Source organism: Melanerpes formicivorus, unplaced genomic scaffold (genome assembly GCF_026170545.1).
Source record: "Melanerpes formicivorus ecotype bairdi unplaced genomic scaffold, bMelFor1.0.p_v2 SCAF_82, whole genome shotgun sequence".
Taxonomy (NCBI): Eukaryota; Metazoa; Chordata; class Aves; order Piciformes; family Picidae; genus Melanerpes; species Melanerpes formicivorus.
In genome coordinates, this window is record NW_027142434.1 from 1,980,479 (window position 1) to 1,994,738 (window position 14,260).

A 14,260-nucleotide genomic window follows, 5' to 3' on the forward strand; every position below is an offset into this window, starting at 1 on the left:
TGCAGCATCTGAGGCTCTGCATCACCTCAGGCCCTGCAGCATCTCAGCCCTGCATCACCTCAGGCCCTGCAGCATCTCAGCCCTGCAGCATCTCAGCCCTGCAGCATCTCAGCCCTGCATCACCTCAGGCCCTGCACCCCCTCAGCCCTGCATCATCTGAGGCTCTGCATCACCTCAGGCCCTGCAGCATCTCAGCCCTGCAGCATCTCAGCCCTGCATCACCTCAGGCCCTGCACCCCCTCAGCCCTGCAGCATCTGAGGCTCTGCATCACCTCAGGCCCTGCAGCATCTCAGCCCTGCAGCATCTCAGGCTCTGCATCACCTCAGGCCCTGCAGCATCTCAGGCCCTGCAGCATCTCAGGCCCTGTATCACCTCAGGCTCTGCATCACCTCAGGCCCTGCACCCCCTCAGGCCCTGCAGCATCTCAGCCCTGCAGCATCTCAGGCTCTGCACCCCCTCAGGCCCTGCAGCATCTCAGGCCTGCAGCATCTCAGGCTCTGCATCACCTCAGGCTCTGCATCACCTCAGGCCCTGCAGCATCTCAGGCTCTGCATCACCTCAGCCCTGCACCCCCTCAGGCTACCCTGCCAGCTCCAGGCAGTGCCACCAGGCTACAGCCAGAAGGACCAAGGTTAGCTTTGGGCTTCCTCCACCTGTTTTGCTTGTGAAGGAAGCTGATGCCCACAGTGGGGGGTGGGGAGGAGAATGAAGAGCTCTGGCTGCCAGGGCTCAGGCAGAGCTGAGCTGTGCTCCTGCCCTGCAGCACCACCTGCCTGTGGCACCCCTGGGGGGGCCCCAGGACATCTTCCTGCCGTGTCCACTGGGCAGAGGAAGGCAGAAGGGAGGGAATGGCACCCCCAGAGGTGAGCCTGCTCTGCTGTGCACGGACCAGGAAGCACAGCTCCTGAACCAAATCCACTCCAGGCTGGCTCCACAGAACCTGACTTTGGGTTTGGAGGGTGCAGAACCCTCACTGCTGCTCAAGCTGCTCCCAGAGTCTCAGTCAGGTGCAAGGTACACCCAGACACAGAGCTCAGGGTCAGCAGCAGCAGGGAGAGGGATGGAGCTGGGCCAGCACAGGCAGCTGCCTGCCCACAGCAGAGGCAAAGCCCTCCCAGCCCAACACAAGCAGACACTTGCCACGCTCACACCTCACCTCCCTCCCTCCCCCAGACACAGGGACCATGGAACCTACAGGAACAGAGTAGGAAAGGACTTCCTTCCAGGGGCCACCAGGGGCACTTCTGACCTCTCCAGATGGAGAAGAGATTTGTTCTGGCATCCAGCATCAGAGCCAAGCAGAAGATAGACAAAGCTGACCCTGCTGCACCCTCCTTCAGCACTGAGTTGGCAGCAGAAGAGAGCTGCAGACACCCCTGGCAAGCCAGGGAGATCTCTGATTCAATCTGCCACCCAGTGAGGCCTTCCTGCTGATTCCACAGATGCTGTGGTAGGACACAGGCAGAAACTGCCCAGAGGAGCAGCAGGAATCCTCTGCAGTGGCAACTGCACAGGGCCAGGCAGCCAGCACACTGCCAGAGATCACAGCTCAGAGCCAGCAGTCAGCCCACCCCCAAGCTAAACATCACAGCACCACAGAATGGGGGTGGGCTGGAAGGGAACTGTTGCCACCCCCCTGTCCACCAGGCCCAGCCTCTTGTGAAGGCTGCTGGCCCAGAAAGCTCCTCCTGAGTGTCCTGCAGGGGTTGGCTGCAGGGAGGCTGTGATGCAATCACAGAACCACCCCAGAAAGGGTTGGGTTGGAAGGGAGCTCAAGGCTCAGCCAGCTCCAGCCCCCTGCCATGGGCAGGGACACCTCCCACCAGCACAGCTTGCTCAGGGCCTCATCCAGCCTGGTCCTGAACACCTCCAGGCAGGGGGCAGCCACAGCCTCCCTGGGCAGCCTGTGCCAGAGTCTCCCCAGCCTCACTGCAAACAATTTCTTGCCTCATTTCCCCTCTCCCAGCTCAAAGCCATTGTTCCTCAGCCTGTCCCTCCCAGCCCTGGGCCCAAGTCCCTCCCCAGCTCTCCTGGAGCCCTTCAGGCACCGCAAGGCTGCCCTGAGCTCCTTCAGGCACCGCAAGGCTGCCCTGAGCTCCTTCAGGCACCGCAAGGCTGCCCTGAGCTCCTTCAGGCACCGCAAGGCAGCCCTGAGCTCCTTCGGGCACCGCAAGGCTGCCCTGAGCTCCTTCAGGCACCGCCAGGCTGCCCTGAGCTCCTTCAGGCACCGCAAGGCTGCTCTCAGCTCCTTCAGGCACCGCCAGGCTGCCCTCAGCTCCTTCAGGCACCGCAAGGCTGCCCTGAGCTCCTTCAGGCATCGCAAGGCTGCTCTGAGCTCCTTCAGGCACCGCAAGGCTGCCCTGAGCTCCTTCAGGCACCGCAAGGCTGCTCTCAGCTCCTTCAGGCACCGCCAGGCTGCCCTGAGCTCCTTCAGGCATCGCAAGGCTGCTCTGAGCTCCTTCAGGCACTGCAAGGCTGCTCTGAGCTCCTTCAGGCATCGCAAGGCAGCCCTGAGCTCCTTCAGGCACCGCAAGGCTGCCCTGAGCTCCTTCAGGCACCGCAAGGCAGCCCTGAGCTCCTTCGGGCACCGCAAGGCTGCTCTCAGCTCCTTCAGGCACCACAAGGCTGCCCTGAGCTCCTTCAGGCACCGCAAGGCTGCCCTGAGCTCCTTCAGGCACCGCAAGGCAGCCCTGAGCTCCTTCAGGCACCACAAGGCTGCCCTGAGCTCCTTCAGGCACAAGGCAGCCCTGAGCTCCTTCGGGCACCGCAAGGCTGCCCTGAGCTCCTTCAGGCACCGCCAGGCTGCCCTGAGCTCCTTCGGGCACCGCAAGGCTGCCCTGAGCTCCTTCAGGCACCGCAAGGCTGCTCTCAGCTCCTTCAGGCACCGCCAGGCTGCCCTCAGCTCCTTCAGGCACCGCAAGGCTGCCCTGAGCTCCTTCAGGCACCACAAGGCTGCCCTGAGCTCCTTCAGGCACCGCAAGGCAGCCCTGAGCTCCTTCAGGCATCGCAAGGCAGCCCTGAGCTCCTTCAGGCACAAGGCTGCCCTGAGCTCCTTCAGGCACCGCAAGGCAGCCCTGAGCTCCTTCAGGCACCGCAAGGCAGCCCTGAGCTCCTTCAGGCACCGCCAGGCTGCCCTCAGCTCCTTCAGGCACCGCAAGGCTGCTCTCAGCTCCTTCAGGCACCACAAGGCAGCCCTGAGCTCCTTCAGGCACCGCAAGGCTGCCCTGAGCTCCTTCAGGCACCGCCAGGCTGCCCTCAGCTCCTTCAGGCACCGCAAGGCTGCCCTGAGCTCCTTCAGGCACCGCAAGGCTGCTCTCAGCTCCTTCAGGCACCGCCAGGCTGCCCTCAGCTCCTTCGGGCACCGCAAGGCTGCCCTGAGCTCCTTCAGGCACCGCAAGGCAGCCCTGAGCTCCTTCGGGCACCGCAAGGCTGCCCTGAGCTCCTTCAGGCACCGCAAGGCAGCCCTGAGCTCCTTCAGGCACCGCAAGGCTGCCCTGAGCTCCTTCAGGCACCGCAAGGCTGCCCTGAGCTCCTTCAGGCACCGCAAGGCAGCCCTGAGCTCCTTCAGGCACCACAAGGCTGCCCTGAGCTCCTTCAGGCACCGCAAGGCTGCCCTGAGCTCCTTCAGACACCGCAAGGCTGCCCTGAGCTCCTTCAGGCACCGCAAGGCTGCCCTGAGCTCCTTCAGGCACCACAAGGCTGCCCTGAGCTCCTTCAGGCACCGCAAGGCTGCCCTGAGCTCCTTCAGACACCGCAAGGCAGCCCTGAGCTCCTTCGGGCACCACAAGGCTGCCCTGAGCTCCTTCAGGCACCACAAGGCAGCCCTGAGCTCCTTCGGGCACCGCAAGGCAGCCCTGAGCTCCTTCGGGCACCGCAAGGCTGCCCTGAGCTCCATCAGGCACCGCCAGGCTGCTCTCAGCTCCTTCAGGCACCGCCAGGCTGCTCTCAGCTCCTTCAGGCACAAGGCAGCCCTGAGCTCCTTCGGGCACCGCAAGGCAGCCCTGAGCTCCTTCAGGCACCGCAAGGCAGCCCTGAGCTCCTTCAGGCACCACAAGGCAGCCCTGAGCTCCTTCAGGCACCGCAAGGCAGCCCTGAGCTCCTTCAGGCACCACAAGGCTGCCCTGAGCTCCTTCGGGCACCGCAAGGCTGCCCTGAGCTCCTTCAGGCACCGCCAGGCTGCCCTGAGCTCCTTCGGGCACCACAAGGCTGCCCTGAGCTCCTTCGGGCACCGCAAGGCTGCCCTGAGCTCCTTCAGGCACCGCCAGGCTGCCCTGAGCTCCTTCGGGCACCGCAAGGCTGCCCTGAGCTCCTTCAGGCACCGCCAGGCTGCCCTGAGCTCCTTCGGGCACCGCAAGGCAGCCCTGAGCTCCTTCAGGCACCGCAAGGCAGCCCTGAGCTCCTTCAGGCACCGCAAGGCAGCCCTGAGCTCCTTCAGGCACCGCAAGGCAGCCCTGAGCTCCTTCAGGCACCACAAGGCTGCCCTGAGCTCCTTCGGGCACCGCAAGGCTGCCCTGAGCTCCTTCAGGCACCGCAAGGCTGCTCTCAGCTCCTTCAGGCACCGCCAGGCTGCTCTCAGCTCCTTCAGGCACCGCAAGGCTGCCCTCAGCTCCTTCAGGCACCGCAAGGCTGCCCTGAGCTCCTTCAGGCACCGCAAGGCTGCCCTGAGCTCCTTCAGGCACCGCAAGGCTGCCCTGAGCTCCTTCAGGCACCGCAAGGCTGCTCTCAGCTCCTTCAGGCACCGCCAGGCTGCCCTCAGCTCCTTCAGGCACCGCAAGGCTGCCCTGAGCTCCTTCAGGCACCGCAAGGCTGCTCTCAGCTCCTTCAGGCACCGCCAGGCTGCCCTCAGCTCCTTCGGGCACCGCAAGGCTGCCCTGAGCTCCTTCAGGCACCGCAAGGCAGCCCTGAGCTCCTTCAGGCACCGCAAGGCTGCCCTGAGCTCCTTCAGGCACCACAAGGCTGCCCTGAGCTCCTTCAGGCACCGCAAGGCAGCCCTGAGCTCCTTCGGGCACCACAAGGCTGCCCTGAGCTCCTTCAGGCACAAGGCAGCCCTGAGCTCCTTCGGGCACCGCAAGGCTGCCCTGAGCTCCTTCAGGCACCGCAAGGCTGCCCTGAGCTCCTTCAGGCACCGCAAGGCTGCCCTGAGCTCCTTCAGGCACCGCAAGGCAGCCCTGAGCTCCTTCAGGCACCACAAGGCTGCCCTGAGCTCCTTCAGGCACAAGGCAGCCCTGAGCTCCTTCGGGCACCGCAAGGCTGCCCTGAGCTCCTTCAGGGCACCGCCAGGCTGCCCTGAGCTCCTTCGGGCACCGCAAGGCTGCCCTGAGCTCCTTCAGGCACCGCAAGGCTGCTCTCAGCTCCTTCAGGCACCGCCAGGCTGCCCTCAGCTCCTTCAGGCACCGCAAGGCAGCCCTGAGCTCCTTCAGGCACCGCAAGGCAGCCCTGAGCTCCTTCAGGCACCGCCAGGCTGCCCTCAGCTCCTTCAGGCACCGCAAGGCTGCCCTGAGCTCCTTCAGGCACCGCAAGGCAGCCCTGAGCTCCTTCAGGCACCGCCAGGCTGCCCTCAGCTCCTTCAGGCACCGCAAGGCTGCCCTGAGCTCCTTCAGGCACCGCAAGGCAGCCCTGAGCTCCTTCAGGCATCGCAAGGCTGCCCTGAGCTCCTTCAGGCACCGCCAGGCTGCCCTGAGCTCCTTCGGGCACCGCAAGGCTGCCCTGAGCTCCTTCAGGCACCGCAAGGCTGCTCTCAGCTCCTTCAGGCACCGCCAGGCTGCCCTCAGCTCCTTCAGGCACCGCAAGGCAGCCCTGAGCTCCTTCAGGCACCACAAGGCTGCCCTGAGCTCCTTCAGGCACCACAAGGCAGCCCTGAGCTCCTTCAGGCACCGCCAGGCTGCCCTGAGCTCCTTCAGGCACCGCAAGGCTGCTCTCAGCTCCTTCAGGCACTGCAAGGCTGCCCTGAGCTCCTTCAGGCACCGCAAGGCTGCCCTGAGCTCCTTCAGGCACCGCAAGGCTGCTCTCAGCTCCTTCAGGCACTGCAAGGCTGCCCTCAGCTCCTTCAGGCACCGCAAGGCTGCCCTGAGCTCCTTCAGGCACCGCAAGGCTGCTCTCAGCTCCTTCAGGCACCGCCAGGCTGCCCTCAGCTCCTTCGGGCACCGCAAGGCTGCCCTGAGCTCCTTCAGGCACCGCAAGGCTGCCCTGAGCTCCTTCAGGCACCGCCAGGCTGCCCTCAGCTCCTTCGGGCACCGCAAGGCAGCCCTGAGCTCCTTCAGGCACCGCAAGGCAGCCCTGAGCTCCTTCAGGCACCGCAAGGCTGCCCTGAGCTCCTTCAGGCACAAGGCAGCCCTGAGCTCCTTCAGGCACCGCAAGGCTGCCCTGAGCTCCTTCAGGCACAAGGCTGCCCTGAGCTCCTTCAGGCACCGCAAGGCTGCCCTGAGCTCCTTCAGACACCGCAAGGCTGCCCTGAGCTCCTTCAGGCACCACAAGGCTGCCCTGAGCTCCTTCAGGCACCACAAGGCTGCCCTGAGCTCCTTCAGGCACCACAAGGCTGCCCTGAGCTCCTTCAGGCACCGCAAGGCTGCCCTGAGCTCCTTCAGGCACCGCAAGGCTGCCCTGAGCTCCTGCAGGCACCACAAGGCAGCCCTGAGCTCCTTCGGGCACCGCAAGGCTGCCCTGAGCTCCATCAGGCACCGCCAGGCTGCCCTGAGCTCCTTCAGGCACCGCAAGGCTGCCCTGAGCTCCTTCGGGCACCGCAAGGCTGCCCTGAGCTCCTTCGGGCACCGCAAGGCTGCCTGAGCTCCTTCGGGCACCGCAAGGCTGCCCTGAGCTCCTTCAGGCACCACAAGGCAGCCCTGAGCTCCTTCGGGCACCACAAGGCTGCCCTGAGCTCCTTCAGGCACCACAAGGCAGCCCCGAGCTCCTTCGGGCACCGCAAGGCAGCCCTGAGCTCCTTCGGGCACCGCAAGGCTGCCCTGAGCTCCATCAGGCACCGCCAGGCTGCTCTCAGCTCCTTCAGGCACCGCCAGGCTGCTCTCAGCTCCTTCAGGCACCGCAAGGCTGCCCTGAGCTCCTTCAGGCACCGCAAGGCTGCCCTGGCTCCTTCAGGCACCGCAAGGCTGCTCTCAGCTCCTTCAGGCACCGCAAGGCTGCCCTGAGCTCCTTCAGGCACCACAAGGCTGCCCTGAGCTCCTTCAGGCACCACAAGGCTGCCCTGAGCTCCGCCTCGCCGCCGGAGAGGACTTCCCTCGGCCCTCTGGGGCGAGCAGAGAAGAAGCAGCAAAGGAGGAAGGCTGAGGGCCGTGCTGCTGAGGGTGGGCACTTACCCTGGAGTTGTTTAAAGTGCTGGGGGTGGTGTCAGGGAGGGCAGGGCTGCTGGCCAGGCGGAGGCGAAGGGTTCGTACATGTGGTAGAGCGAGCGGATGACGCAGGCCCGCAGGCAGCGCAGCCGCTCCATCGACTCCGGCCGCAGGCGCAGCGGCAGGCAAGCCTCCAGGCTGTAGTGCCTGCAAAGCAGAGAGCCAGCTCACAGCCCAGCCCCACAGCAACCACAACAACAGCACACAGCTTCGGGCTGGGCCAGGGGAGGGTGAGGCTGGAGGTGAGGAGAAAGTTCTCCCCTGAGAGAGTCGTCGGCCCTGGGGATGTGCTGCCCAGGGAGGTGGTGGAGTCCCCATCCCTGGAGATGTTCAGGAGGGGATTGCATGTGGCATTTGGAGCCATGGTTTAGTTGTCAGGAAGTCTTGGGTGACAGCTTGAACTTGGTGATCTCTGAGCTCTTTTCCAACTGTTTTTGATTCCATGACTCCATGGAAACTTTGGCTGCTTGTGGGGCAGTGAAGAGTTTGACTTGGGGGTGGGGAGGGTGGAAAGGAAGATACCTTCCACCAGGGGAAAAAGAAAGTCATGATAATAACAGCAGGTAGCTCAGGCAGCTCTTAGGCTCTGCAATGGCTTTGAAACTACCAGTGGCTGGTGAAAGAGTCCCACTTGAGCTGGGCCCAGTCACACACCTGGGCTGGGGTTAAGCAGCTTCACTTCCTGCTTGTTTTGACTGTCAATGTGCTTTTCCTTGTGTCTGTGCTAAATAGATCCTGCTGCACTCTGCTGCCCTGCAGCAAGGACTTTCCCTTCCTCACTGCAGGTTTCTCAGGTCTTACTTAAGGGCAACAAAGCTGGGGAGGGGTCTGGGGCACAGCCCTGGGAGGAGAGGCTGAGGGAGCTGGGGTTGCTTAGCCTGCAGAAGAGGAGGCTCAGGGGAGACCTTCTTGCTCTCTGCAACTCCCTGCAGGGAGGTTGGAGCCAGGTGGGGGTTGGGCTCTTCTCCCAGGCAGCCAGCAGCAGAACAAGAGGACACAGTCTCAAGCTGTGCCAGGGGAGGTTTAGGCTGGAGGTGAGGAGAAAGTTCTTCCCAGAGAGAGTTGTTGGCCCTTGGGATGTGCTGCCCAGGGAGGTGGTGGAGTCCCCATCCCTGGAGGGGTTCAGGAGGGGATTGGATGTGGCACATGGAGCCAGGGTTGAGTTGTCAGGAGGTGCTGGGGGACAGCTTGGACTTGATGATCTCTGAGGTCTTTCCCAAGCTGGTTGATTCTGTGATTCTATGATTCTAAGGAGGCCAAGGGAAATCATCCTGGGCTCTGGATGCAGGGAGGGAAATGCTCTCTGCAGCTCCCTGAGAGGAGGCTGCAGCCAGGGGCGGTTGGGCTCTGCTCCCCAGGCTCAGGGGAGAGAAGGAGAGGAACTGGCCTGAAATTGTGCCAGGGAGGCTGAGGTTGGAGAGGAGGCCAAATGTCTTTGCTGGAGGAGTGGTCAGGGCCTGGCAGAGGCTGCCCAGGGAGGTGGTGGAGTCCCCATGGCTGGAGGGGTTGCAGCAAGCTGTGGCCTGGCCATGCAGCTGGGGGCCAGGGTTGGGTGGCCATGGGGGGGTTGGGTTGGGGTTGGCCTGGATGATCCCAGAGGCCTTTGCCAAGCCAAATGATGATTCTGTGTTGGCTGCAGGGTGCCCAAAGACCTGCAGAATCCCTGCAGGTTCTCAGGGGCTCTGCTGCCCACCTGCAGCCTCAGCACCTGAATGCCTGCACCCAGAGCTCCTCCTGTGGTCAGCTGCCAAAGGAGACTTTGCTTGGGAAGCTGAGACTGAAGCACAGGACTGAGAGTGGCCACAGCTCTGCACTCCTGCTGCTTGTGCCTCCTGGGCACTGACATGGAAGGGAAATGCTCTGTCCTGGAGCACAGGGCAAGCAGCACACAGGAGGGCAGAGGGAGCTGTTCCAAGGCTTAAGCAGCTCCCTGCCCTCCTCCTCCTGCTGTATTTATAACTCCCTTCTGCCCCTGAGCCAGCTCCAAAATGCTTTTGTTTCTCTCAGGTCACTGCAATTACAGGCAGGTGACCAGGATCAAAGCTGGAGGCAGGGCAAGCTCTGTGCCACTGATGTTTGCTGGCAGTCAGCTGATGGCAGTGACCCTCTGCAAGGCCTCTGCACACAAAGCAGAGCGACAGCCAGGAGCAGGGTGGCCATGGCAAGCAGAGCAGCACCTGAGGCCTGGAAGCACACAAGAATAGGCCACATGGATCCACTGCCAGATGCAGAGCAGAGGCCACAGCCCCCTGCCAAACAAAGGAGCAGCAGCAGGACCCTTCCAGCCTGGGCTGGGGGTGGACAGGGCCTGCAGTTTGTACCACAGAATCCCCAGATCCTGGCTTGGTTGGGTTGGAAGGGACCTCTGGAGCTCACCCACTCCAAGCCCTGCCCCAGCAGGGCTCCCCCAGCAGAGCTCAGCCACTCCAACCCCTGCCCCAGCAGGGCTCCCCCAGCAGAGCTCAGCCACTCCAACCCCTGCCCCAGCAGGGCTCCCCCAGCAGGGCTCAGCCACTCCAACCCCTGCCCCAGCAGAGCTCCCCCAGCAGAGCTCAGCCACTCCAACCCCTGCCCCAGCAGGGCTCCCCCAGCAGGGCTCAGCCACTCCAACCCCTGCCCCAGCAGGGCTCCCCCAGCAGAGCTCAGCCACTCCAACCCCCTGCCCCAGCAGGGCTCCCCCAGCAGAGCTCAGCCACTCCAACCCCTGCCCCAGCAGAGCTCCCCCAGCAGAGCTCAGCCACTCCAACCCCTGCCCCAGCAGGGCTCCCCCAGCAGCTTGCCCAGGGCACAGTGCCCAGGGGGGGTTGGAAGCTCTCCCCCCCAGCAGACCTCCACAACCTCTCTGGGCAGCCTGCTCCAGGCTCCAGCAGCCTCACCCCAAACAACTTTCTCCTCCTGCTCAGCTCCAACCTCCTGCCTGACACTTTGTGCCCCTTGCCCCTTGGCCTGGCCCTGGGCACCACTCAGCAGAGCCTGGCCCCAGCCTCTTGCCCCCCACAGCTCCTTTAGCTCTTGCTGAGCATTGCTCAGCTGCCCTCTGGGGCTGCTCTGCTCCAGGCTCTCAGCCCCAGGGCTCTCAGCCTTTGCTGCTCCCAGAGCTGCTCCAGGCCCCTCAGCAGCTTCCCAGCCTCCCCTGGACTCTCTCCAGCACTTCTCTGTCCCTCCTGAGCTGGGAGCCCAGAGCTGGCCCCAGGGCTCCAGCTGTGGCCTGGCTGGGGCAGAGCAGAGGGGCAGCAGCCCCTCCCCTGCCCTGCTGGCCACACTCTTCTGCACACAGCCTTAGTGCAGCAGGGCAGTGCTGAAGGATGCCAAAAGCAGGCTGCAGGCTCTGCCCTCTCACCTCCTGTAGAGCCTGGTCCAGAAGGCAGCAGTGCAGGTGACAGTCCAGGCCTTCTTGCAGATCAGGGAGAAGCGGACGATGTCCTCGGGCCGGATGTAGGAGGCCAGCAGGAGCCAGACATCGATGGGGTACTCCTCTCCCCCCACCCCCATCAGGGCTTTCTGGGAGCAAGAGAGGAACACCAGGGCAGTGAAGGACCCCCAGCAAGTGCTGGCAGCACAGGGCAAGCAGCTGCAGCGTGCCCACAACACCCCTCCAGCCAGCCCAACCAGCCCAAGTCAGGTCAACCTAATCAATATTCATCAAGAGCTGAGGGCTGGGGGGCAAGAGGCAGGGCCCAGGCTCTGCTCAGCTGCACCCTGGGACAGGCCAAGGGGTGATGGATGTAACCTCCAGCACAGGAGGGTCCTCCTCAGCCTTCACTGTGAGGGCCACAGAGCCTCAGAGGGGCAAGCAGGGCCAGGCTCTGCTCAGCTACACCTTGGGATAGGCCAAGGGGTGATGGATATCAACTCCAGCACAGGAGGGTCCTCATCAGCCTTCACTCTCAGGGCCACAGAGCCTCAGAGAGGCAAGCAGGGCCCAGGCTCTGCTCAGCTGCACCCTGGGACAGGCCAAGGGGTGATGGATGTAACCTCCAGCACAGGAGGTTCCTCATGAGGAGGAACTTCTTCACTGTGAGGGCCACAGAGCCTCAGAGGGGCAAGCAGGGCCAGGATCTGCTCAGTGGTGCCCAGGGACAGGACAAGAAGCAGTGGACACAACCTGAAACCCAGGGAGTTAAACCTGTTCACTGTGAGGATCACAGAGGGGCAAGAAGCAGGGCCCAGGCTCTGCTCAGCTGCACCCTGAGATAGGCCAAGGGGTGATGGATATCAACTCCAGCACAGGAGGGTCCTCATCAGCCTTCACTGGGAGGGTCACAGAGGGGCAAGCAGGGCCCAGACTCTGCTCAGCTGCACCCTGGGATAGGCCAAGGAGTGATGGATGTAACCTCCAGCACAGGAGGGTCCTCATCAGCCTTCACTGGGAGGGCCACAGAGCCTCAGAGGGGCAAGCAGGGTCCAGGCTCTGCTCAGCTGCACCCTGGGACAGGCCAAGGGGCAATGGATGTAACCTCCAGCACAGGAGGGTCCTCATCAGCCTTCACTGGGAGGGCCACAGAGGGGCAAGCAGGGCCCAGGCTCTGCTCAGCTGCACCCTGAGATAGGCCAAGGGGTGATGGATATCAACTCCAGCACAGGAGGTTCCTCATCAGCCTTCCCTGTGAGGGTCACAGAGCCTCAGAGGGGCAAGCAGGGCCAGGATCTGCTCAGCTGCACCCTAGGATAGGCCAAGGAGTGATGGATGTAACCTCCAGCACAGGAGGGTCCTCATCAGCCTTCACTGGGAGGGTCACAGAGCCTCAGAGGGGCAAGCAGGGCCAGGATCTGCTCAGCTGCACCCTGGGACAGGCCAAGGGGTGATGGATATCAACTCCAGCACAGGAGGGTCCTCATCAGCCTTCACTGGGAGGGTCACAGAGGGGCAAGCAGGGCCCAGGCTCTGCTCAGCTGCACCCTGGGATAGGCCAAAGGGCAATGGATATCAACTCCAGCACAGGAGGTTCCTCATCAGCCTTCCCTGTGAGGGGTCACAGAGCCTCAGAGGGGCAAGCAGGGGCCAGGCTCTGCCCAGTGGTGCCCAGGGACAGGACAAAAAGCAGTGGACAACAACCTGGAACCCAGGGAGTTCCACCTCAACAGGAGGAGGAACATCTTGGGTGTGAGGCTGCTGCAGCCTGGAGCAGGCTGCCCAGGGAGGTTGTGGAGTCTCCTGCTCTGGAGCCTTTCCAGCCCCACCTGGATGTGCTCTGCGTTGCCCTGTGCTGGATTCTATGCTCCTGCTCTGGCAGGGGGCTTGGACTTGATGACTTTAGGAGGTCCCTTTCAACCCCTGACCCCCTGTGAGCACCCCTCTCCTGTGAATGGGACACTGCAGCCAGGAGCTGCAGAGAGTTTGTCCTCATGGCCCCCCCAAACCCTCCTGTCATCCCCTGGTGGCCCAGAGCAAGGTGGCAATGCTGGGGCAGACAGCTGGGGCTGAGGGAGGTTACTTGCAGGTGGAGCTGGAGTGATGCAGTCCTATTTTTGTCTCTCCCAAGGCAGTGCCTGCAGCCCTGTGGCCTCAGCTGACCCTCAGTGCTGCAGGGGCTGCTGCTATTCTTGGTGGGGAATGCTGCTGCCTGCAGCCTGGCCCCAGGCAGGGACAGTGCCCATCAGGTCTCCCTTCCCCCAGGATGCTCCAGGCCTGGATGCTGCAGCACTCAGCACCTCAGAGGTCCTCTCCACCCAAAGCAAGTCCCTGCTTCTCTGAGAGCCCCCCCCAGCAGGCTGTGCCCAGGCAGCAGTGCCAGCACAGGGAGCAGCTCCTGTACCTTTGTGCCTCTTGCTCTTCTTCTTCCTGGAGGCAGCTCTGCTGCTGAGGCTCTCCCTGGGGTCCAGCCCATCGCTGCTGTCACAGGAGTCCCCCGACACCGACAGCACTTCCTCAGCAGGGACGCAGGAGGCTTCCAGGCCACAGAGGGACTTCACTGGAAGGACAAGCAAGGATGCTGGGAGTGAGGCAGCACAGAGGGAGCAGCTCAGGAGCTGCTGCAGCGCAGCCACAGCTCAGGACACTGAGGGCACCAAGGCTCCCTGGGGAGCAAGCCAAGCCAGCAAGCCCTGGGCCCCAGGGTTCCCTTGGCAGGGGAAGGGCCAGGAGGGGGAAGGGCAGGAGGGGAAGGGCAGGAGGGGAAGGGCAGGAGGGGGAAGGGCAGGAGGGGAAGGGCAGGAGGGGAAGGGCAGGAGGGGAAGGGCAGGAGGGGAAGGGCAGGAGGGGAAGGGCAGGAGGGGAAGGGCAGCAGGGGAAGGGCAGGAGGGGAAGGGCAGGAGGGGAAGGGCAGCAGGGGAAGGGCAGCAGGGAAGGGCGCAGGGAGGGCAGCAGGGAGAGCAGGGGAAGGGCCAGCAGGGAAGGGCCGCAGGGAAGGGCAGCAGGGGAAGGGCAGCAGGGGAAGGGCAGCAGGGGAAGGGCAGCAGGGGAAGGGCAGCAGGGGAAGGGCAGCAGGGGAAGGGCAAGCAGGGGAAGGGCAGCAGGGGAAGGGCAGCAGGGGAAGGCAGCAGGGAAGGGCAAGCAGGGGAAGGGCAGCAGGGGAGGGCAGCAGGGGAAGGGCAGCAGGGGAAGGGCAGCAGAAGGGGGAAGGGCAGCAGGGGAAGGGCAGCAGGGGAAGGGCAGCAGGGGAAGGGCAGCAGGGGAAGGGCAGCTGGGGGCAGAGAGCTGGGGGCAGAGAGCTGGGGGCAGAGAGCTGGGGGCAGAGAGCTGGGGGCAGAGAGCTGGGGGCAGAGAGCTGGGGGCAGGATGGTCCTCAGCTCCTTGCTTTCCCAAAGGAATGATGAGCTGGGTTACCAGCACACTGTGCAGATGATGCCCCTGCTCTAGCTGTGGACAGCTCTGCTGCAGGGCCAGCTGGTTGGGCCCTGCACCCCAGAGCCTCCTCACGTGGCCACTGAGGAGCCAGCACCCATCCAGGACCTGGCCTAGGAGCTCAGAGAGAGA

The 14,260-nt window shown here is 63.8% G+C and overlaps 1 protein-coding gene across 1 annotated transcript in view; it reads right to left on the reverse strand.

Moving 5' to 3' along the window:
• The window catches only part of TMEM183A (transmembrane protein 183A), a 32,423-nt gene that overhangs the window by 13,425 nt on the left and 4,738 nt on the right, over positions 1-14,260 (reverse strand). The window contains 5 exon segments of the mRNA XM_068164710.1: positions 7,312-7,373; positions 7,376-7,491; positions 10,685-10,827; positions 10,829-10,845; positions 13,101-13,277. Coding sequence (XP_068020811.1) covers positions 7,312-7,373; positions 7,376-7,491; positions 10,685-10,827; positions 10,829-10,845; positions 13,101-13,277 — 515 coding nt within the window.